The sequence below is a fragment of the Schistocerca gregaria genome, chromosome X (assembly GCF_023897955.1).
Source record: "Schistocerca gregaria isolate iqSchGreg1 chromosome X, iqSchGreg1.2, whole genome shotgun sequence".
Lineage (NCBI taxonomy): Eukaryota > Metazoa > Arthropoda > Insecta > Orthoptera > Acrididae > Schistocerca > Schistocerca gregaria.
This window is the reverse complement of record NC_064931.1, coordinates 640,652,966-640,679,042: the sequence shown is the minus strand read 5'-3', so window position 1 is coordinate 640,679,042 and position 26,077 is coordinate 640,652,966. Positions and strand designations below refer to the sequence as shown.

The 26,077-nt window shown below is 41.6% G+C and overlaps 1 protein-coding gene across 1 annotated transcript in view; it reads left to right on the top strand.

The window, feature by feature from the left end:
- LOC126298220 (acyl-CoA synthetase short-chain family member 3, mitochondrial) overlaps positions 1-26,077 on the top strand; it is a 335,348-nt gene that overhangs the window by 164,148 nt on the left and 145,123 nt on the right. The window contains exons 3-4 of the mRNA XM_049989525.1: positions 13,648-13,792; positions 23,335-23,479. Of these exons, the coding sequence (XP_049845482.1) occupies positions 13,648-13,792; positions 23,335-23,479 (290 nt within the window). The remainder of the gene's footprint in view (positions 1-13,647; positions 13,793-23,334; positions 23,480-26,077) is intronic.

Below are 26,077 nucleotides of genomic sequence, written 5' to 3'. Positions count from 1 at the left end.
GTGTGTATGTAGTGAGTGAAGTGTTATGAAACAATGTGTGTATAGTGTGTGCAGAGACTGATAGTGAAATATGAGTGAATAGTGTGGCATTACATTATTTAATGAGTTATTTGTAAATAAATGATTGTATACCAGGAGTAAAATCTAATGATTGTCTCTAACTAGAAGTCTGTAAATATATGTGTATACGAATTAGCTTATTGTAAATTGATCTAAGCTTGTAAATACTTTGACATGTCCTATATCCTTGTAAAAAGAGATCTACGGATGAATAAAACTACTACTACTACTACCTCAAACATCCAGGCCCGAGGCAGGATTCGAACCTGCGACCATAGCGATCGCGCGGTTCCAGACTGTAGCGCTTAGAACGGCTCGGCCACCCCGGCCGGCACCAAACTTTGAGTTTCCATCAAATGCATCGATACAAGAGTCTGCAGACAAGCTCTCTGAAGTGTCGTAGCAGTACATGGATTTGTTTCCAGGCTACGAGTTTCCAATCTGCACCACTCATTGAGTCTCATCTAGGTACCACGGAGAGCGTTACTATACTTTTCGTGATCTTCCTATCTAAAATGCATGTATTTAGATCATCGGGAAGAGCGGTATTCTTAGGGTGTTTAGGAGGCTGGTGTGTAGCACACACAAATATAATCGTATAAAATCAAACAACGTATGTGTATGCTCGCAATATGACCATATGCACATGGAAAAATATCAAAAATATGAAAAAATGACATAAAATCGGTAAATATCGAGGAAAACTTTTAAAATTACCACGAATTGATGGGAAATACTACCAAATACGTAAAATCGCTAAAAACCTCCAAAATTACTTAAATTGACAGGTAATACATAAAATAAGACAAAAAAGTGACACGAAATGCGGGGAATTGAGGTCAAAGCTCCGGTAGTCCAAGTCTGTCCACTACAGTGGAAGACCTGATGATTGCCTAAGAAGCCGAAAGCCGGTGCGTGGCCAAAAAACACAATTTTGAAGAACATTAGGAAGTGTTTGCCATTTAAAGTTAAAACATTGCTTTCCTATGAAATAAAAACGGAACAGAAATCAAAATAAAGGTAGTCTGTTCTGAAGTGGATATATTTGTGTATCTGTTAAATGTAGGTCTGTTGCTAAGTAACATTCCGTACCGTGTTTCTCACCCCATGTATTGTAACATGCTTGGGTCTCTTTAGCATTTTGCATTCTGTCCACAAGATGACAGAGTGACTGTTGCTCAAGGATTTCAGCCCCTCGACAGTAGCCCTCCTCAGGTTATCCAGCGCGTGAGACGGCCTTCTGCTACAGGTTTCACCTGGTTAGTATCTACGTGAGTAGCTACGCATCATAATTCGTAGACTGCCATCGATAGTGATGTTAATCACGGATATCGACTACGAGGCAGATATTCAATATTTTGTGTCTCAGAATAACTCAATTATTACTCTCCATGTATTTTTTATACATGAGTATTTGAGAACGAGGCTTTAGTATGGTAACTGGTTGTCACAAAATAAGTAACGACGAAGTAAAGTGTAGCTGTCGAAAATTAATTTCCTGAAGAGTTCGAATGGAGGGTGGATGTTCGTATGATGTAGTGGTCATGTGAGATTATTCGGCTGCCAGCTTCTTGCGCAGCAGCCCTTCTTGCCGTAAAGTGACAATGAGTGCACAGTTTCTTCAAAGCACATTGACAGACTGAGCAGAATGTACAAATTGGAGACGCAGCGCGTCCTACTGAACCGCACTGGGAGTTAAGTGAATTTTTACTTCCATTTTTGTAGCATTAGAATAATTTACTTACATGTCGTATCATCAAGGAAAAAAAAAAAAAAGATTTAGCTGGGCTCCTTAGTCAAGCCAGACCACGTACATGCCGAGACGGAAAGGCAAACAGGATATTTGTAAAAGATAGCTCATTTAGGTACAGCTGACAGCGTGCTATCTCTTGGAGGTTGGTCAATGCCCCAACCGTGGGACTAACACTTGTCATCTCGCTAAACAAGTCGCGGGTCGAGGCTAAACTTGTGGTAGCAAAACATCACAGCTGCATTTGGAATGTTAAAGGAAAATTGAGGCAATAACGCGCAAATGGAATTTTCCAGAAAGATAATGAAGAGGATTATATGCAACCAGAGGGGAGGCCAATTAAGAACTGCATAAAGGATCAGCCATGAGCAGCAGAAGTGTCAGTATCAAGCATCCAGTGTCTAGCGAGGACCCAGCCAGTTTCAAGATGTGATTTGGCAGTGATGACTAGCGGCAGCTCTTGATGGAACTTTAGAAACATTGACTACAAGATGACAGTGAGTAGTAGGGCAGTGGGAATATGAGCGAAAATCGCTGACGCAGCATCCATCAGCACTTTTCTATCTGCAGTGTCATATCATAGCTGAGACAACTGCACGTATTATATTTCACTGATAGCAGCACAAAACTCCCTTATCTCGAAGGCCATTCTGGGAACTGTATGCCAAAGCCAAGGAGTAGAGGGAGAGGGTACTGATAATTATGTCACATTAGCGTCAGCACTACCTTATCTCCAAGACCATACCAGAAATCGTGATATCACATAGGGAAGAGACAACAGTTACTATACTTTCAGCAACTTAGTTTAAGTTACTTTTCGAGGACACATAACCACCCACTTTCTTCATCCAAAATACATGCACATATATCATCTTAAACATGATGTTGAATAGACACAGCTGGTCTTTTTCCCTGTCTCAAATAGCTACTGTTAGTCATTTCAGTTAATAATAGAACTAAACCACTCATTAAACTTGTCTATGAGAGGAAAGCCAAGCGGTCAGTGACTGATCAAGTAGACCAACTGGTGAAGAAACAGCAATTCACAGAATGAGTGACAGTAAGAGCACTTATCTCTTATAGAAATAGTAGCTTGTGTGTAACAAGAGTATAATGCTGAGAAGAAATTCTGCTTGAATCTATAGGAAACTATATTACTCTGTATATACAACAAGGGGTAGATGGTTGGATACCTCACATGTCAATGTGATTATATATTTTAAAAAATCAATTTAAAGAACATTAATTACTTCCTAGTTCAGTAGCCCATTCCTGCCAAAACCAGCTCTTTATCATCGTAACCAACGAACTCTAAGAAACCATTATATAGGTTCATTAGAGTAATTACAACACTGCCACAAACTCACACAGTTGTCAAGGTGCCACTTGCACCAAGCAGGCCACACTGACTCTATATTGATGGATTGGATCTGTGCCAGCATGCGACACTATTACACAGGTAGCTGTTTCCTGAAGTCAAAAAATGTATGAAGAAAGAGACGTCGATTAAAAGAGCACATATCATACACTGAAGAGCGATAGAAACTGGTACACCTGCCTAATATCGTGTAGGGCCCCTGCAAACACCCAGAAGTGCCCCAACACGACGTGCCATGGACTCGACTAATGTCTGAAGTAGTACTGGAGGGAAATGACATCACGAATCCTGCAGGACTGTCAATAAATCAGTAAGAGTACGAGGGCATGGAGACCTCTTCTGAACGACACGTTGCAAGCCATTCCAGAGGTGCTCAATAATATTCATTTCTGGGGGAATTTGTTGGCCAGCGAAAGTGTTTAAGCGCAGAAGTGTTCCTGGAGCCATTCTGTAGCTATTCTGGACGTGTAAGGTGTCGCATTGTCCAGCTGGAATTGCCCAAGTCCGTCGGTATGCACAATGGACATAAATGGATGCAGGTGATCAGACAGGATGCTTACATACCTATCACCTGTCAGAGTCGTATGTAGACGTATCAGGAGTCCCATATTACTCAATTGCACACGCCCCACATGATTACAGAGCCTCCACCAGCTTGAACAGTTCTGACATGCAGGGTCCATGGATTCATGAGGTTGTCTCCATACCTATACACGCCCATCCGCTCGATACAATTTGCAATGAGACTTCTCTGACCAGGCAACATGTTTCCAGTCATCAACAGCCGAATGTCAGTGTTGATGGGCCCGGGCGAGGCGTAAAGCTTTGTATCGTGCAGTCATCAAGGGTACACAAGTGGGCCTTCACCTCCGAAAGCCCATATCGAGGATGTTTCGTTGAAGGGTTCGCATTGAACTGCGATCAGGCCCTGAAGACCACGCAACAGTCGACTGACACCGTGTCATCCTCAATCACTCATCATCGAATGCGGTATGGTGGGGCATGTGGTCAACACACAGTACTCCCTGCCGTTGTCGACGTTCCTACCTTGAAGATACTACCTCTTAATCAGGTAGCATCTCAATTGGAAATCGTATTGGAGTTCTGATAGTAGTGTGCCATCATGTGTCAGTCCCATTTACCCTGATACTTTCTCTCTAACGTCCTGATGGAACCTCTCTGCTTGTTCCTCATCTAAATCTCCAAACGTTTCAAGAAACCTTAGAAAGAGGCTGTGGACGCAATTTTGTGCTCATCCTAGCTCCAAAATTCTTAAAGTTTGTAAAAGTTGTGGAGCAGTTCTTCATAGTTAGGTATTTATGGTTGCCCAAGAAGTTCCACACAATTGTTCCTGGCGCATGTTTCAGTGTCTGTCATTATTGTAGTGAAATCTGAATTTTTGGTGAACTAGTAAACTTCAAGACATTCTAAGATTCCTTCATTAAGAGTCTGGTTACTGCGTCCAAGAAATGATCTACAAATATATTTGAAACAATTTCAATTTCTATTCGATGCCGTCACAAACTGTTTTATAAAGCCTTATTTTACATACAGTGAAGGGAGAATAATTTTTACACCGTGAAGCAAAGATTCGTTTAGGATGTTTCATCCACCAATGTCCGTGTTTTTCCTTCTGGGTCATATTATCGTTTTACAATCATCCTGTTGTGCTCTGATATCCCCAGGTGCATATTAGAAGTGGTTCGTATACCCACTTTGCTACTCATGCAAGAAGTACACCATGATGAAATCAACACGTATTGGCCACTTCTGGTGAAGATAACAAAGTTCCTGAAGGAATATGTTGGTATTTTCGTATACGCCATCTAGTTTTGCTGCATGAACATTGGCAATAGATGTGTATCAGTTCTAGTTTCGTAATAACACACATTTCAAATTCTGGAGGACCAGTCTATAAAAGCCTTTTGGTTGATATTCCAGTAAACGCGTTTCGATGAGTAGTTCAGTGACGTTCTTTCAGTACACAAGTTCATCATACTGACTCAGATCTGTTCCCTTGCCTCTAGCCCGGTTAATAGTAATTTCAGCTTCTAGCTTCAGACTGTTCTTTTCTTTTAGTCTAACTGCCAAGACTTCAGATACTTTCTTACACAGACTGAGGTCCCGTATAAGATCACGGAATTCTTCGACATCTGAAACGAAATTTAAACACTCGTACAGTAACATATATGCTGTGCGGCATAGATCACCTTGCTGACTCCAGATCTGAATGCTGACACTTACTTTTTTGTATATATAGAAACTTTTTTTATTCACAAGACAAAAGTAACAATCATTGATATTGTTTCTTGGTTTTCTCCGTACCATAGTCATTCCAAAATTTAAAGTTTTCCCTTTTCTATTTGTTCCTGTCCTAGACACTCCACACATCTTTCATAAAACTATGGGGATCGCAAAATTTGACTTGGTAAACAATGAAAATTCCCGAATATGTAAGGTACACTCATTTGACAAAGTCAATGTTGTTCATCCTGTTAGTTTGAAGAGTCTGTTCACCACAAATGTAATAGAAGTCATCAGCTTAGTTCAAACAACCTCTTCGTCAAGAAATCATACTTCAGCATAGATTAAGAGAATTGCGGTAATTCAAGCAGCCTCTTAGCAAAGCTCTTCTATCGCTGCGAGAATCGATACAGAAAAACCTCAAACATGATTAAAAATCCGAAAAATACATAATCTTAGAAAAATAAAACAACAGAAAACAAAAGACAACAAAACCAACCCTGTAAATAAAAGATGTCCAGATTTCGCAGTACAGGTTGTCTACAGAGACGATAAATAACAGAACACAGAGCGTAGTGTGGAAAACCTTAGGCCTGAAAAAGCTATGGCCAGTTTGAAAAAATGTAAGGGAGTTTGCGTTAAGAATCATCGGAACACCCCATGTTCGATACATCACTAGCAATTTAAAAACAAAAGTTTTCTATTCTCCAGAGTAATTTTTCCTGGACTTTGGTCACGATACCTAGAGCTCTTTGTGAAATATTCGGTGTGTAGAAGTAACGTGGTTGACCACTTGCATCGTGAACAATAATTGCGATGTCATACACCATTAGGGAACGCCCGAAGTTACTTTCACCTCTAATGATAGGTTCACCTGAAAAACGACGCGCTGAGTACTACGAACTAGGAAATCTTCAGACAAATCACAAAGCTCCTTCTAAATTCCTTAGGTTTGTAATTTGTGCACTAGGTGACAGTGGGGATCTCTTCCAAACGGACTCCGGAAGTCAATGAACATGAGTGCCGCTGTATACTGCCTTCTGGATCTCATGCAGGAACACTCATCAACTGGTCCTTACACCTCCCCACTAGTAAACACTAATGAACAGAAGACATGGTTCGAATAACCATGACTAGCATGACCTAAGACACATGATTAAAATCTCTTTCATGCGAAATCTTAGTGTAAGTTCTTTCAATTTATGGGGGGGGGGGGGGGGGGGGTTGGAAAGCTCTGACTACCAGCGATTCGGTCGAATTAGATTGAAACGTGAACAGTTTCCTAATATCAGCACTAGATACACACGCAGGAAAATTTTTGAAAAAAACCTCCAGAGAAAGAAGAAGCAGCTATATGAGCGTTAAGAGATTCAATGGCAAGCCAGAAAAGATAGAAAAGAAGAGAGGGGCTCAAAGGTGGAAGAAATACCCTCTAAGAAAAAAAAAGACACACCGCGAAGGAATCGTCGGAAAGGAGCAGACATCAGTAGATGTGATGCACATGTACTGACGAACAAATGATTACATTTTCAGGGAAATTGGATGATTTAGTCAAGATAAACAGCTTCATAAGTTGAGCAAGACAATAACGCGTTTCTCCACCTCTGGGCCTTATGCAAGCAGTTATTCGGCTTGACATTGACAGAGTTGTTGGATGTACTCCTGTACTCCTGCAAGATGTCGTGCCAAATTCTGTACAAGTGGCGCGTTAGATTGACAAAATCCAGAGCCGCTTGGAGAGCCCTGCCCATAACGTTCCGAATGTTCTGAGTGGGGAGATATCCGGCGACCTTGCTGGCCAACGTATTGTTTGGCGAGCACGAAGACAAGTAGAAGAAAAATGGTTTAAATGGCTCTAAACACTATGAGACTGAACATCTGAGGTCATCAGTCCCCTAGACTTAGAACTACTTAAACCCAACTAACCTAAAGGACATCACACACAGCCAGGATTCGAACCTGCGACCGTAGCAGCAGCGCGGTTCAAGACTGAAGCGCCTAAAACCTGTCGGCCACAGCGGCCGGCTACTAGTAGTAGAAACTACTATGCGGACGGTTATTATCTTGCTGAAATATAAGTCCAGGGTGGCTTTCCAAGAGTGGCAACAAAACGGAACGTAGAATATCATTGATGTACCTCTGTGCTGTAAGGGTTTCTGCTATGAAAACAAATGACACCGCAGACTGTCACTCCTGCTGTTGCGCCGTATGGCGTCGGAGTCGTCGAGGCTCAGTTCGAAGAAGAACTCATTCTTGAAGAACATTCCACTCCATTCAATGGGATTCCGGGCCAACGACCTGTACGAAGACGCCCTGAACAGCTTTGGAATACTAACCTTATTGTCGCCCGCAAAACGCCCCGACAAGCAGGACTGATGGTCTACGGTGCCATTTCTTTTCATAGCAGGACCCTTTTAGTTGACATCCGCGGCACGTTTACAGAACGGTGGTACGTCGACGATATTCTACGACCCGTTACGTTACTCTAATGGCAAGCCATCCGGACTTAATATTTCACCCAGATAATGCCTTCCCGCACACGTCAAGAGTTTCTACTTCTTGTGTTCGTCCTCTCTAAACCCAACCTTGGCAACCAACGTCGCCGGATGTCTCCATAGTTCAGAACGATTTGAGTGTTAAGGACAGGGCCCTCGAAACAGCTCGGGACTTTGACGGTCTAACGCACCAATTGGACAGAATGTGGCACGATATCTCTCAGGAGGGCATCCAACAACTCTATCAATCTATACCAAGTTCAATAACTGCTTGCATAAGGGCCAGAAGTGGACCAACGCATTATTGACTTGCTCAGTTTTTCCTTTGGTGTATATAGAAGGGCTACATGAAAGAAATAAACTTGAATAATTCAGTCGTATGGAAAAGGAAGGGAAGTAGATAATGATGAGCTGGGACATGTGATACATCGAGGATAATTTGACGGAGCAATGAAAGACCTAAGCGAAATCAAGGCACGTGTAGGGAGAGCCAGTCACGATAAAACTTCTTCATCCGGTGTGTAAGACATATGAGACGCGCGATACACCGTCAAATTTCGGGAAGAATGTAACAACTCCAATTCCAAAGGAGGCAGGCGCTGACAGCTGAGAGTACTACCAAAATACTAACATTAATGGTTTAAAAGAGAATGACATGATTGATAGGAGTAATAAAAATGTTGAGGTTTGCCGATGAACGTCAGAGCCGACAAAGGACTTGAAAGATCACTCGAGTGTAATGCATACTATCTTAAAAAGAGGATACAAGATGAACCAACATCGACAATAGTAAAATAAGGGTAATGAAGTGTAATAACAAAGAGGTGAGGCTGAGGGGATTACACTGCTGTCCAAAATTAAAGCAATAAACGAAAATTTTTCGGGGTTGCGTTTGTTTACCACAAAACAGTACAAACAGGTGATAGTAAAGTAGAAACAATGTAAAGAATACAGAAAGTAAACAACTTCAACGCTGGACGAAAGTTTTTTTTCGTTTTTTTTTTCTTCCAACTTAACGGATTTGCACACACATACCGACACTGCTTAATGTGCTCAATATAAGGTGTGACCACCCCGGGCACATATATAGGCATGACAACGATGGGGAATCCTGTGAATGATGTCATCAATCCCATGTTGAGGCAACAACGCCCATTATCCCTGCAGGGGTGCTCGAAAGTCTTAGAGAGTGGTTGGTGGATGCTGACGTGATGCAACCTATCTCCCTAGTGCATCCCAGACACGCTCTATGGGACTGAAACCGGGAGGGCAAGCAGGCCCCACCATACGTGCAATATCTTCCGTTTCCGATAAAACATCGACCACCTGTGTTGTACGAGGTCGAGCATTATCGTCCATCAGTACGAAGTCGGTGCACACAGCACCTCGCAACAATCGCACACGAGGTCCCAAGATGTCGTCACGACACCTGATAGCAGTTAAACCTTGCTGATACACCCGTACAATTTCATGAAGAGGTGTTCGAGTGGTTAACGTAATCCCTGCCCACACAATTAGGGATCCTTCTCCATATCGGTCTCTTTCCACAATTTTTTGGTTCTGAAATTGTGTTCCTCATTCCCTCCAGGTGCGAATCCGTTGAGAACCACTCTACAGACCAAATGGGGACATAGCTGTGAAAGGAACATTGTCCCACTGTTCGACCGTCCTGGGGGCATGTTGAGGACTCCACTCTGGACGTTCCCTTTTGTGAAGACACATCAGAGGTACATATACAGCAGATCTCCGTCAGTAAAAGTCACTCTGCCGAAACCTTCTGTACACCCTCTTCCTGGGTAAAACAGCCCAGTAGATGCTGCGAAGTTAGACGCCAGATGCCGTGCAGTACTAAGGCGCTACCGTCATGCACTTTCAGCCAAATAACTGTCCTCACTTTCTGATGTCGGATGTGGTCGACAGTTCCATGGCCTTCTGAATACAGTTTCGGTCTCTATAAACCGTCACCACATCCGAGAAACAACAGAACGATTCACTTTAGGCCATCGGACCACATCAGCTTACGGCTATGCTGCTTCCATTCTTCCTATGGCCCTTCACCGCAGAGAGTCTGGTATGGGTCTTCTTTGTGCCAAATTGCACCGCCTGTGACTGTGTGCACAGCGATTGTGGATGTGAGCCTATTCATCAGACACGACACCTTTCGATAGGTGCCCTGACGTCACTGCTAGCGTACTTGTCCGTTGACCAGAATGCCATGTTCCAGCAGAACACGATCGTACGGACATATGTTAACAGTTTGTATGATTATATCGTGATTTGGTCACAGGATGGGCGGTTTGTTGCTTTAATTTTGGACACCAGTGTATATTAGGAAATGAGACACTAAAAGTACCGTAGTAAACTTGTTTTGGTATTTGAACATCGAGGTAACAGATGATGGCCGAAGTAGAGGTAAAATAAAATGAAGTCTTGCAAAACCAAGAAAACATTTTCCTGAAAAAGAAAAATATTTTTATATCCATACACATAAATTAAACTCCACCGTCATATTTTTCTGTCTTTATGTTAAGGCTAATCTCAGCAACTACTTTAGCGATTTTCATACGGGTTTCGCTAATACATAGATTTACGAGAAACTTTTGACTATATAATTTATTACCATTACTCCAGATAAGTCGTCCAGCCGCAGGTACACATATCAGCAAAAGTTTTGCATAACCCTGACATGTCTGCAGGCGTGTCGCTAATATGGCTGTTTCTGTGCCGATCGGAAGGTCACCCCTGATGTTGTTTGTAAACAAACACGAAGTTACCAAGAGTGCTACCTACGGGTAGAGCGCCACACTCGAATGGATTGCAGAACTTCAGTTGAAAGTAAAACAGCAATAGATACGCGTTACAGACGTCCATGAGACAGCAGTCGCGACGAATTATAGGGTCCGCATCATCATTTTACGCGAAAAAGGCTTATCAAACAGGGAAATAGCACCGGGGTCGAGTTATGTGATGCGGATATGGAATCAGTTCCAGTTGACATTGAGTGCCGTCCAAGGTCGACAGCAGCACAGGATGATCGATAGCCACGACCTTTGAGTCAGAGAAATCGATAGCTGAGTGCTGCAGAATTGACTTCGGCATTCGAAGAGGCTATAAGACGCCATGTATGGCATCAAACTGTTAGGAGACGATTGTATGATGCAAATCTCCATTTCGGACGACCATGGAGAGCACCATGTCGTACGTCACGGAACAACGGACTCCAATACAGAGGGGTAAGAAATCATGTAGTATGGATGCCCCAGAATTCGCACTGGGCGTTGTTTTTTGACGAAGAAAATGGTTCAAATGGCTCTGAGCACTATGGGACTCAACTGCTGTGGTTATTAGTCCCCTAGAACTTAGAACTACTTAAACCTAAGTAACCTAAGGACATCACACACATCCATGCCCGAGGCAGGATTCGAACCTGCGACCGTAGCAATCGCACGGTTCCGGACTGCGCGCCTAGAACCGCGAGACCACCGCGGCCGGCTTTTTGACGAAACTCGATTCTGTTTCCACCCCAATAATCGCAAACAACCCGTTTGGAGACAATCCGGTACTACCGAACGCCTCCAACACTGTGTCCCACATGTGCAATAGGGTGGTGGAGTGACGTTCGGAGGTGCCATTATATGAGGCCACCGTACACTCTCGTTGTTGTTGAGGGCAGTCGCACTACTCTACGGTACAGGAGGATATTCTGCGACCGTTAATGGGACCTTATCGCCAAAATTTTGGAGACAATTTCATCTTCATCTCTTTGACATCTTATGAGAATCTGATTTAATATTTGTGCAACTTTTCTTTCAGACAGTTCTTCATTATGGATAACATCATCTGCAAAAAGTTTCTGGTTACTTTTAGTATTGTCTGTAAGGTCATTAAAATATAATATGAACAGAAAGAGTCTCAACAACACTTGCCTGTGTTACTCTTGAATTTACCCTCCGCCACACACCGTCAGGTGGCTTGCGGAGTATGGATGTAGATGTAGATGTAGATGTAGATAACTCGCTTGCTCATCGGGCTGTTCTCGTGAACACGTTCCTTCAGAATGCTAGGAAGCACACGATTTTGTCGTTACGCAAATATTTTCTTTTTGATTTGGCGATCTGGCACATTGCAAATGAATGCATACGAATGCCTCAGAGCCAATTCTTTTTATGTGCATTAAATTTCGAAACAAAGGGGAATGCAAATCTTTTGTTCATGTTGAAACATCCCCTTAGAAAAATTTATGAATTACTGTGCTGATAAACCTCTACGTTATTTGATTTTCAAACAGCTGAGCAAAACTGAACGTACTCAGACATTACTCTCTTTACTTATTATGATCAACACTAAACTGACACACAATATTTTTAGCGCAACGCAATCTGACTTTCAATAATCTCTACAAAAGAATGGCCCTGACTAACAATAACCTATACCTTTCATGAATCACTTACCTCAAAAAATCTTCGTTACTCGAACTACTGCAATACAGCGAGCGCCACTACTGCCAGCTAAATAAAAATATTCTAACTACTGAAGGCACTAACTACTGATAGGCATAGTTAGCAAATGAAACATTTTGATAGAAAACAAACAATGTATTTTCCTTAATAGTGTTCAAAATTCATATATATATATATATATATATATATATATATATATATATATATATATATATATATATATCAGTTCATGGTATCCAGTATTACAAATTTACTCTTTCTCGCGGGCACACGTCCAGATCATCCGCTCTTAAAATTCTGCCATCTCTCTCCCCACATCCACCAGTGCTGGCGGCTCACCTTCAACTACGCAACGCTACGCGCTGTTCACATCCAACTGCCCAACACTACAATAGAGAATATTTCAACAATGCCAACCAGCCACAGACTGCACACAGCACAGTCAGTGATTTTCATACAGAGCGCTACGTGGCGTTACCAACATAAAAACCTAAACATCCTACTTACAATGTGCATACTTAGTACTACTCGTGCGAAGCCAGGGCGGGTCAACAGTCTAATATATATTTAAGTGTTAACAAGTCTTTTCTGAATTTATATGTCTAGAGAGTATCCTTACATGGAAGTGAAACTTGGAAGAAAAGGATAGAATATTTTTAAATTTGGCGCTGTAAAACAATACTAAGGGTTACATAGATAGATATAATAACTAACGAAGAGTTATGACTTGAATTATGGAGGAAAGAGCGTTTTGACACAGCTTCACCAAAAGAAGGATTATGTTGATAAGGCACGTCCTTAAGGTTCAAGTAACAGTGAATTAGATAATGGCAATAAGTGTGGAGAGTATAAACTCCAAGGGGAGACCGAGCCTAGAAGTGGATACAGGTTGCAGAAGTTACCTACATATAAAAAGACTTGCACTGAATAGGCTACTGCAGAGAGATGCAGCATACCAATCTTCGAACAGAAGACTACATGAGCAACAACGTTAATACTAATCACTTATGGCCACGTTCATTCTTTCAGTGAGTTTTTCTTGGAGAGACAATTATTTCGGGCGGCAGTCTATTGCACGCACACATTACGCAAGTTACATGCGGAAGCGCCGAGAGGCTTGTCACTCCACAAAGTGCGGCACTCGGACGTGGTGTTTACCACGGCTGACAAGAGTCCACACGGTGCTCCATTAGCCCCCGGTGGCGGTTGCGACAAGTTTGTAGAGCACTAAAGCGCTGACAGGCCGGTCGGCTGTTGCAGGTTCGTCGGCGGAGAGCTGAACGCGTGCTACAACGCCGTGGACAGGCACGTGGAGGCGGGCCGCGGCCAACACGTCGCGCTCGTGCACGACAGCCCCGTCACACGCACGCTGCGAAACGTCACCTACGCCGACCTGCTCGACAAGGTACGTCCTCTCGTGCCAGGGCGCGTCCGCCTCAGGACATTCACTGTAAGGAAGGATAGCAAATATACACCCACATTACTCCAATCTAGAAGCTTCATTGAAATATAATTACCAGGGGTAGCTCCAGAGTTTTCTTTATTACCTAAAAAAAATAAGGTTGCTGTGAGGATGACACTTGGTGACAGGTTTTGTCATCCTTTGCGTACAACATCTAATCAAAAGTATCCGGATGCCTAGAACAGGACGATAATATGGCGTGTGTCCACCCTTCGCCGGCCGCGGTGGCCGTGCGGTTCTCGGCGCTTCAGTCCGGAACCGTTAGACTGCTACGGTCGCAGGTTCGAATCCTGCCTCGGGCACGGATGTGTGTGATGTCCTTTGGTTAGTTAGGTTTAAGTAGTTCTAAGTTCTAGATGTTAAGTCCCATAGTGCTCAGAACCATTTTTTTGTCCCCCCTTCATCTTTATGACGGCTTCAACTCTACTGGGGGCATTTTCAATTAGGTGTCTGATAGCCTGTGGAGGAATGGCAACGAATTCTTCCTCAACAGTCAAAAATCAGAGAAGAAACATCTACATCTACATTTGAACTCCGCAAGCCACCCAACGGTGTTTGGCGGAGAGCACTTTACGTGCCACTGTCATTACCTCCCTTTCCTTTCCCAGTAACGTATGGTTCGCGGGAAGAACGACTGCCGAAAGCCTTCGTGCGCGCTCGAATCTCTCTAATTTTACATTCGTGATCTCCTCGGGAGGTATAAGTAGGCGGAAGCAATATGTTCGATACCTCATCTAGAAACGCACCCTCTCGATCCCTGGACAGCAAGCTACACCACGATGCAGAACGCCTCTCTTGCAGAGTCTGCCACTTGAGTTTTCTAAAAATCTCCGTAACGCTATCACGCTTACCAAATAATCCTGTGACGAACCGCGCCGCTCTTCTTTGGATCTTCTCTATTTCCTCTGCCAACCCGACCTGGTACTGATCCCACACAGATGAACAATACACAAGTATAGGTCGAACGAGTGTTTTGTAAGTCTAAGGACTCTCCCAATGAATCTCAACCTGGCACCCGCCTTACCAACAATTAATTTTATATGATCATTCCACTTCAAATCGATCCGTACGCATACTCCCAGATATTTTACAGAAGTAATTGCTACCAGTGTTTGTTCTGCTATCATATAATCATACAATAAAGGTTCCTTCTTTCTATGTATTCGCAATACATTACGTTTGTCTATGTTAAGGGTCAGTTTCCACTCCCTGCACCAAGTGCCTATCCGCTGCAGATCTTATGGTGGACGCCAGGGTCTGGAGCGAAGTCGAGTTCTACCTCATCTCATTTTCCATTTGGTTCAGGTCGGGAGTCTGAGCAGGCCAGTCCATTTCAGTAATGCTATTGTTCACAAACAATCGCATTTACAGATGCATCGTCATACTGATACAATCAATCATCGTCGCAGAAGTGTTCCTCTATTACACGCAGTACGTCATACTGTAAAATGCGTTCATATTCCTTCTTATTGAACATGTCTTAAGTGCAATAAGGGACCATAGCCTAACCATGAGAAACACCCCCACACCGTGACACCATCTCCTCCTTACTTCAGTGTTGATATTACACGTGAGAGCAATAACGTTTTCCAGGCGTTCGCCAAAGCCAAACCCAACCATCGGATAGCCACAATGTACAGCGGATTCATCACTCCTAATCAATATCTTCCAGTCGTCCGCTGTACAAAGTCATTACTCTTTACACCACCTCAAGCGTCGCTTAGCACTGACAACAGAAATTTGTGGCTTATGAAGAGCTGCTCGGCCGTTGTATCCCTTTTTTTAACTCCCTATGCACAGTCATGTTGATAGCTGAACTGCTTGGAGCACTTTGAATTTCGCGAGTGATTCCTTCCGCTGAATTCATGAGATTTCTGACAGCCACCCTCTGCAATTCTCGACAGTCCCTTTTCGTCGGTATGTGAAGTCTACCAGGTCTTGGTTTAGCTGCGGTTGTTCCTTGGCGTTTCCAGTTCTCGTTCACCTATCACTAGCCAACTTGGGCTGCTTTAGAAGAGTTGAAATGTCCATGATGGATTTGTTACTCAGGCAACATACAAAGACTAGTCCAGATTCGAAGTCACTGAGTTCTCCGAAAGGACTAATTTTGCTGTTACTGCTTATCTACTGATAACACAACATTCCCCGCCTCATTTGAGACTGGAAGGTCTACCTCTTGTCCCATCTAGTGGTCAATTCCACATTACATGGAAGTGTCTGAATACTTTTGGCTCCTTTAGAGCAAAGATTTTAACATTTACAAAGATTCCAGACATGTACTTGCAACCAAAGAAGAGATTAATTACGTAACTTTATTTCTTTAAGGTGATAATTAAAACTTTGACTACTCCTCGTAGCTATTTTGTTGTGATTAATGTAGGAAAGGCAAAATTCCAATGCAAGCCGAGCGAGCTTGAGCCATGAATTTTTCAGTTACACACCTTTATTTATTTATCCATTCATCCAGGAATCATCTTATAATGATGCAGGATTTCTCATCATAATGTATCTCCTAATTCGTCTTCTATTTTACCAAACTTTGCCTATATCATGTAAAGGCTAAAAACTTTACACATGCTAGAAGAGAGTCGTTATCTCTTGTGAGAGGATGCGAGTAACACCACCGATCAGAAAGTAAATAACAGGACACGTTAATGAAAACCTGGTCCAGTTGGGGTTGAGAACTTTACAGAGTCCATTACCGGTTTCACTCATTATATTAGGCCATTGTTAAATGATATACTGGCGGAAAAAATTGGTATACCTGGAAAGATGACATCGATTTTGATTCGATGATTGCATATGCCACTGGGGGATAGACTGATAATGGTTTCAACGTCGTCTGTCAACAGATAGTGTAGTTGCATAGCTACTGGAGCGGCATCTCTGTTACCGTTTAATAGGAAATGCTCACAGCCAGAAGGCTCATGGTCGACCCCTAAAGTCAACATATACATAGGCCACAAAACGTAGGGCTTCGATTAGCCCAAAACACAAGAAAGCACTTTCCTTCCCTGGTAACAAAGCGGCAGTCGAGAAGGAAACTCAGCATGCTCTGGACTTGTCTCCAGTCGAGCACATGTGGTATATGATGGCACCACAGCAGTAGCAAGATGGGGCCATCAGCGCAATTTTGATATCAAATTGATATGCAAATTAATTAAATTGATCAATTAATTACGCCTTCGACCACGCCCACCCCACCCCCAGGTGCAGGCATGTGCTTTTCTCAGCCTGCACATGGGCCCCAACTACCCTCCCCCTCCCTACATTACCCTCCACCCCTCCCCCGCGTTTGAAGATCGCAAATTGCGTCCAGCTTTATCTGCCACGGCAACAGTGACTTTTCAACAATTTGTGCTGCATTTGGCCCTCGGTCTCTCACAGGAGCAACTCCCAAATCGCCAGTTAATTCGAATTTCCAAATCATGTTGTTCAAACCCGTGCAGAGAGAGGACCTCTCCGTATTCTGTCAATATGTCGACACTCGCTGAGAGCACCAGCACTATCGCTGTTATTTTGACAAAACAGCTTTACTAATAAAGCCCTGCTCTACTTTTCCAGACCCATGTTGACTGTCTGCAACTGTAACGCACACTGATGCCTTAGTTTCAACCCTATGTCGCCAGACCAGTACAGGACCCTAACGGCAAGTCATGTCATGGCACAGCGCAAATCCTGTAGTGCACAGTCGGAACATCGTTTCTATGAAATTGGATACCCATACGGTAAATAGTTTTCCGTGTACACTGGCTCAAGTAGCGAACGTTTAATTAGCCCATAACCAGTCCGTACTTACGAAAGACTTTTTTTCCAGATTCAAAAATTGAATCTCCAAATTCTGTATTGTTAGACATTTAAATGGCTACAATTAAAACTACGAAAACAGTGTGTCCCGAAACATCTCTTTCACATTGCAATCTTCGCTTGAGGCAATGTCTGTGGAAGAAAATGCAAGAACTGGGATTAATAGAGGAATACGTGGATCGACAAGAAATGCGACTGTTTTGAACATACGAACGTGGGTTTTCTGATAAATAAGCTGAAGGAGGAAGCAGTACATGCTATATTTAAACAAACAAAACAAAATCAATTGGCCTGCCTCTTCAAAAAATAAAAAAAGTTAAATACATCTTGACCAAAGGTTAAAAGAGATTATAAAAATATGTATCGACTCGGGAGATTTAAGATGTTTAAAATCTCTGGTTTTCTCACAAAAAACTGGGTGAGAAATCAACATTTGTAAAATAATACGAAAAGTTTAACCATTTGTTGTTTCAGGATGAATAAAGTTAAAAATAAAAAAATAAACTTAACTATGTTAGCCCTAAGCTTGGATAAAGTGTGAAAGAATGTTCACATTACGGGTCGGAATATCCGTGGCATGTATAATTGCGGTCGGAAATATCGGTACCACTTTGACCTCGCGGGTCGCAAAGTCGACAGACGTAAAGTCCACGACCAGAGCCGGTTCGAGACAATTTATCCAAACGAGCGACTTAACATTTGGCACTCTCCCCTCCCCTCTCAACATTTCGCTCGTACACTTTCATCCGTGTCAGCTTCCAGTAGGAATTGTAATACGCACTGTGTACATATCTTCCACTTAAGCGCCCCAAGCGGACGCTCCTATTTGTATTACGTCCTGTATAAAAATCTTACAGTTGTACCGCCTCTGGCGTCCGTCTCAGATTGGCGCCCCAAGCAGCAACTTGCTTAGCTTGGGCCTTCAACCGACTCGGTCCACGACAGCCAGCTGCAGAACGAGGCAGACTTGACAAGATATAACTGATGGCAATAACCTCCATTCATCCCCGTGGAAACTTGAAGTACTAATTTTTTTAACTGTTATCCTCTTTTTTTTTTTGGATGAGTTTGTCGGCAGGGGTTGTTTGAAACTAGCTGGAGGCGATGCCGGTAGAGTGACTGACTGTGGTGTACGTTTTCAGTTCGTTCATCGTATCTGGGAGTCTTTCTGAAGGTGGTTAGATTGCTATAGGACATTTATTAGTGGTATAGGAGTAGTGACAATTTTAACACGCTCTCTTCAATGACTGAGGCTAAGCTGTCTAGGCACCTAGTAAATATTGTACTTTGTTAGGTCCTCTGACAAAGTTATAGGGATATGGAACTGTGCTTTGTTTGTCCCTGAGAGTTTTAACAGTTACATTGTTACATTGCCAGTGACAATGAGTGACTCTTCCTGTGTCTTAGTAAATTTGCAAGCTCCTGGCAGTTTTTTGTTAAACAGACCTTCATAGCCTTCTTCTGGGTATACTGAAATTATCTTGGCCACAACGAGTCGGTATCAGTTTTTCCGCGAACCTTTATTACAGCGAAGTCATTGAGTGTTAAGGAAATTTGATTCTCCCCTGACGCTGCAGGCTCCTGTTCCTCTTTTTCGGTTACTACTTTACTAAGTAGTAAGACCGTACCCATATCTCAGCTACTGCCACGAACTGAGAAGTCTGTATCTGACTCTAAAGAATATTCAACCGGCTGCTTGACCTGTTTTCTTCCTTTCATGGCATTCATGTAGTGAAATCTACCTTACGTGGTTTTGTTTCTACAGCACGCTCCTTTCTTCCTTTGGCAAGTATTTGCTCCAATAATAAGCTTTTCTTTTCCCGCTGATTCTTCTTCCATTCATTCTTTACTGAGTGTCAACGTTTCGATGCTTTTCCAGAACGCTTCCTACTTTTTAAATTTTTTTTATTGAAGAATGTCGTCACATTGTTGCACCTTCGGCGATTTATCCCAATAGACCTGCAAAAATTTACCCCACTTTTTAACAAATGCTCCCTGTTGATTCGGAGGATTGACTGGAACTGTTATTTCCACTCGAAAGTGAAGCTCAAATGCGTAGTGTCAATAAGAAATTCGTTGTTTCTTTTTTTTGAAACCCTACATTACACAATGTTCCAGCAAAACATAAGAAAAGTTATATGGTAGTAGTAAAAAAAACAGAATTATACCATTTTCTCATCTCGAGAGCGACCTGTGGGACAATAAGTTACAAATATACAAACCTACCACTTGGTCAACTCCTGAACCGATAGCAGTCAATTAAAAAGCTCATTGCTGGTTTTTACCCAACAAGGGGGCTTTCCCACCACATAGGGCCATCAAATCACTCGGTTTATCCGGATGCCATCTGGTTTTTATTGCTCTGTTTCAACATCCTGTTGTAAATGAGTAAAATAGTAAGAAAAACGCTATTTTTGGACTCCCATGTCAGGTTGTTGTTATGTGATGTCAAATTCATCTGGTGGACTGAAATTGAAACTGGACATTAACTGGGAGGGATTAAAGCAGGTTGGCAACACTTCAGATTATCGTCGACTGTCGTGGCACGGCGACTCGATCTGCAGCTTCGCTCTTGTAGAGCAACGCACGGCACATCTAGTGGGCGTGATGTCATTATTGATGTTAGCTATTGTGAGTGTACACTAATGAATACACTTATGCTTATTTGTCAAGGGCAATGCAACAACACATAACGCTAATGCGTCTATTAAAAGATTCCAAGGTATTCTTGAATACAGGAAATATCGGAAAGTAAATTGAAATTCTGTTTATGTGGCTTAGGTGAGGCCAATGATCGGCAAAAAACTATGATTGCAAACGTCAAAAGCAGCACCCTGAGGTGAGTTGATCCTCCTAGCGGCGACCGAGCGAGGTGGCGCAATCGTTAGCACACTGGACTCGCATTCGGGAGGACGACGGTTTAGTCCCGTCTCCGGCCATCCTTATTTTCCTTGATTTCCCTAAATCGTTTCAGGCAAATGCCGGGATGGTTCCTTTGAAAGGGCACGGCCGATTTCCTTCCCAATCCTTTTCTAACACGTTGTCGACGGGACGTTAAACACTAACCACCACCATCCTAGCGGCGAGATACATAGATGCACTTCGTAGACGCGCTGCAGAACTTGTGATGTACGCTGCAGTGAATAAAGGATCCAATACAGACAGCAGCAGAGGAGAATAAGATGAACTACACAGCATCCCATAAATTCTTGAGGCGAACTGGATCCACCGTTTAAACGCCAACCTGTATCAGGAAAAAGTATTCGCAGTTAACAGCTACAGTTTCAAAAATTTTATTAGTTTCCTCCAGGATGTCGGACAGATAGTTTATACGTAGGGCATGTCCAGTGTCTTCCAGACTCTGGTTGTCTACCTTACAATATTATTCCATTTTATTATTGTTTCTGGAATGGCTCAACAGTGCACTAGAAGAATTTCTAGGAGAAATGATTTTATATTATTGTAGATTTGCTACGTGTCAGACATTTTATGTTATTGGGTAAATGATCAAAGATTTTTGTTACTGTCTATTGGACTCCTTTCTGAGCCACTGATGGATTTAATAATGGGTAATAAAGATCATTTTCCCTCTAGTGTTGTAAGTATGGACGTCACAGTTCTTCTCAAATTGTAATGGATTATTTATGACAAATTTACTCGGCAAATATGCGTATTGTGATGGTGCAGTTAAAATGCTTAGCTCCTAGAGGAGATAACTACACGAGATCAGTGGGTGAATACCACAAACGGTATGCAAAGTATGTCAAGACGCTGATTCGTTTCTTTGTGAGATTAGCAGTTATATGAAGAATAAAAGCAACTGTACTTAACTGTTTGAGAAGCTCAGTGGCACAGCGACTCGATCTGCAGCTTCGCTCTTTTAGAGCAACGCACGGCACATCTAGTGGGCGTGATGTCATTATTGATGTTAGCTGTTGTGAGTGTACACTAATGAATACACTTATGGTTATTTCTCAAGGGCAATGCAACAACACATAACGCTAATGCGTCTATTAAAAGATTCCGAGGTATTCTTGAATACAGGAAATATCGGAAAGTAAATTGAAATTCTGTTTATATGGCTTAGGTGAGGCCAATGATCGGCAAATTGTAATGGATTATTTATGACAAATTTCCTCGGCAAATATGCGTATTGTGATGGTGCAGTTAAAATGCTTAGCTCCTAGAGGAGATAACTACACGAGATCAGTGGGTGAATACCACATACGGTATGCAAAGTATGTCAAGACGCTGATTCGTTTCTTTGTGAGATTAGCAGTTATATGAAGAATAAAAGCAACTGTACTTAACTGTTTGAGAAGCTCAGTAATATGCTTCTTCCAGTTCCAGTATTCATCAATATATACAGCTAAAAATTTGGAGCATTTGACATTATTAACTGACTCCTGCTCAAGTGTTACATCAATTGCTATTATGACTCTGTTTTACAGAACCGGAACTTTCTTTCAAAATTTAGCGAGGGCCCATTTTATGAGAAACACTTTATAATTCTTTGGAAAATATCATTTACTATCTCTTCTGACGCTTTCTCTATAATATCATCTACAAATCTTTTCACCTTTTAATGCCTTTATTGATCGCTTTTTATTATTAAATAATATAACTATATGACTGAAGAGCATACTTTTCAATGTAAGTACACTCCCATAGAGAACCGAAAATTAAAAAAAAGAAAAAAGAAAAAAAAATTGGGTTACAGTTTGGAAACACTTCACGAACAAAATGAATGCCTTCATTGCATAAGACGTGACCTCATATCTGACCACCTCAGCCTTCATTCAATATGTAATGTTCTACAATTAGCAACGGCAGTTCACACCATACCAGTTGTTTTTACCATTGTGTCATGGTTACTAATCAGCCGATGTGTTCCAAGTTATTTGATATAAATACTTCATCGAAACTATTTTTCAGAGGTTTTGCAATTAATTTTGCTACTTAAGTAATTGTAATTTTTTGAGTCTAAGTTTGGAACAAAATTTCTGTTCAGGAAGATAATGAGAACACAGTTATTCTTAAATGAGTTTTTTGCATGTTGGAGGAGTGATGGTCAAGCAGGTTATACTGGGGAGTATTTGTGATGTTTGGAAAATAGAGCAGAGCTACTGACATAAATGATGCAGTAAGGGGGGTTGTGACTAATGATCTGATAAGTCATGAACATTTTCCACAAAAGGCAAGAGATTCAAGTCCTGGACTAATGAACAATGTTTGGTTTTAATGTCAATAAATATTTCAGTATCCATATGATGACATTTTGGAGTGAGAACAGATAGGTAGTCACCTCTTCTTTGCACTAATAAATATATTATACTTACATAATATAAGTTAATACATTTATCTCCAGTTTTTAATAGTAGAGTATATTGACGAACGTGGTTAACAACAGAAACTGTTATGCCCTGTTGCTGCACCATATTTTGTACATTTGTATGAAACTAAAAGTCATTCACTAAAAAAAATTTGTTGGCTTAATTTACAAGCAGTGTTTTTTGTAACAGCAGTGCTTTCTAGCACACTATGTACTCACAGATAAACACAGATATTAGTAATAGCATAGTATTTGGTTTGTTCTTTTGGTTACTCTCTTTTTATGATATTTATTGCTGTTATTAAAAGTCTAGTATGTGTTAATATGTGGATTTCATTACTTACAGGTTTCAAGGCTGGCTGGAGCTCTAGCAACACTTGGAGTAAAGAAAGGGGACCGTGTTCTCATTTATATGCCTATGATTCCTGAGGCAATTATGGCAATGTTAGCAACTGCTAGGCTGGGAGCTGTCCACTCTGTTGTCTTTGGAGGTATGTGATCAATAAAAAGACATTAGCTGTTTACTATACATTATTGGGTTTATGTTCACATAAAGGTTATGATTCTTAGTTTCCAAATTCAATTAGTTGAAGTGTGAAGAGAGACCTCCAGATTCACTCTAGTGGGACATGAACAATACTTTACCTGTTTAATTCATTTTAGTCATAACATGTTACTTTTTTATTGGGACATATGTTTAACAATAGGTTTCTAGAAATCAAGCTAAACAACAACCAAAAAATACCCTGTAATGTTGATCATCACAACTAATTACTGCTTTAATATGGAATACAAGTTTTCTGGCTGGGACCTGAGGTTGGAAAATGCTCCACTCATTTTCTTGGCAACTTTCAAAACATTTCTTGCCAGTCTTAAGTCATACAGATAGTAGGGTCAGATCTGGAAATGGGGAGGAGGGGTCACGGTTTGTTACTCTCTCTCTCTCTCTCTCTCTCTCTCTCTCCCTCCCTCCCTCCCTCCCTCCCTCCCTCCCTCCCTCTCCCCCTCTCACTCTCCCTTTCCCTCCCTCCCTCCCTCCCTCCCTCCCTCTCCCCCTCTCACTCTTCCTTTCCCTCTCCCCCACCCTCTCTCTCTCTCTCTCTCTCTCTCTCTCTCTCTCTCTCTCTCTCTCTCTCTCTCTCTCCCCCCTCTCCCCCTCTTCCCCTCTCCTCCCCTCCAAATGGAACATGTCATCAACTATACTTTTACCATTTCACAGATGCCTATTAATTTAAAAATAATGATAATAAGGAAATATAAAGTGTTTTATTATAACAATAATATAAATGTAATACTGACTACAATAACAATAAATTGTTTACAAAGAATTAAATTCCATACATCAGATTTTTTATCAAAATTTCATTCTTCTTTATCCTCTGAATGTTGACTGAGAAATTTGGAAAGCGACATGTGAAAAAATATAAAGTTATTATCTGCAACTGTTTTGCACACTGAACACAGATTAGACTACAATTTTTCAATTGCAAAGGGTACATTCTTGATACGGTGATGAATATTTTGTTCTAAATATGGATTTTGTGCCTTGATCTGAAATTACAAGCTATTTTTCCATACAGATAATGAAGCAGAGGTTAGTGAAGTGATTTTTGTAGCTGCAAATTTTTGTGGATCTGACGTATTGCCAGTTAGTTTCTGTCTTAGGTTCTTCAGCCAGTGTTTCTTTGACCATTTTTCTGATGTTTCACCAGCATGAGTGACTGACATGTCAAAGCTTCACTCTCCATTGCTATTGGTGGACTGAAGTTGAGCTCATAATTGGAGATTGTGTATACTAGCACCAGTCAAACCAACATCTGGGTTTTTTCCCGTGGTCATTACCACTGTGGTACTCCCCTATTTCTTGCAACAACTGTCGAAGATATGGGACCTATTAGAACTGATGACATACCGAAACCTAAGCACAGATTTGATGCGGTGATAACATGTAATACAAATCACTTAATCAAGATAACCTCTTTCTTGGCAGACATACAGAGGAATCTGCCTAACACAGAAGCTCTACTTGGCTGTATAGATGACTAAAAATCCGTAAAGAGGATGTATCAATAAGACCAATCATAAGCACTCCTGGTGCACTGGCATATAAACTGGCAAACACTTGACCTATCCACTTCAGCCACGAACATGTCATTGAGAAGCTGAAGAAACCAAAACTTGGACCAAACAACATCCTGGTCAGCCTTTATGTTGTTTCCCTAGGTACTAAAGTGCCACTCAATGATTCTCTGGAGTATATCAATTCCATTTTTGTGCATGACACCACCAAGAAGCTGTTTCACGTATGTCTTACCATGAGCTTCTTCATATGGAATGGTGATTTCCATGAACAGCTGGAAGGCATCACCATGTGTAGTCCACTTTGTCCAGTATCAGCCCGTTTCTTTATGGAGCATTTCGAAAGATGGCCGCTGGACTTGGAACCTCATAGACTAAGGTGTGGTAGAAAGAAGTAGACAGGCAACACCTTCATCATGTGGAATCATGGTGAGGAACAGCTCAGTGGCTTCCTAAGATATTTGAACAGTCTCCATGCCAACATAAAATTTGCTATAGATGTAGACAAGGACCAACAGCTACCCTTCCTAGATGTTCTGGTTACAAGGAATGGTGAGAACCTGGGACACGGTGTGTATCAAGAACAGACACACATAGACTGATAACTGCATAAATGTTGAAATCATTATAATGTGGCAGACAAACCAACAATTTAAAATCAGAGATGTTAAAATAGTCTATATTAAAACTGTCTTAAATTCCAAACCTGCAGTAGTTATTTATTATGTTTTCACAGTATGACAACCAATTTCATATCCTGGAAGAATGTCTCCAGGTCCTATACAACTCATATTTCTTGTGCCATAAATTCCAGGGTACAAGAGCACTTCTCTGTAAAACCTTGGATGAAATGGCAGATGGCCATCCTGTCTGAACCACACATGATCAGTAATACATCTCCAAAACATAGTCAAACGACAATCCTGGACAGCACATGACGATCCATGTATGATAGAATAAAACCTATGAGCACAAAACATTGCAGAATGAATGTAATCTAAATTAAAACA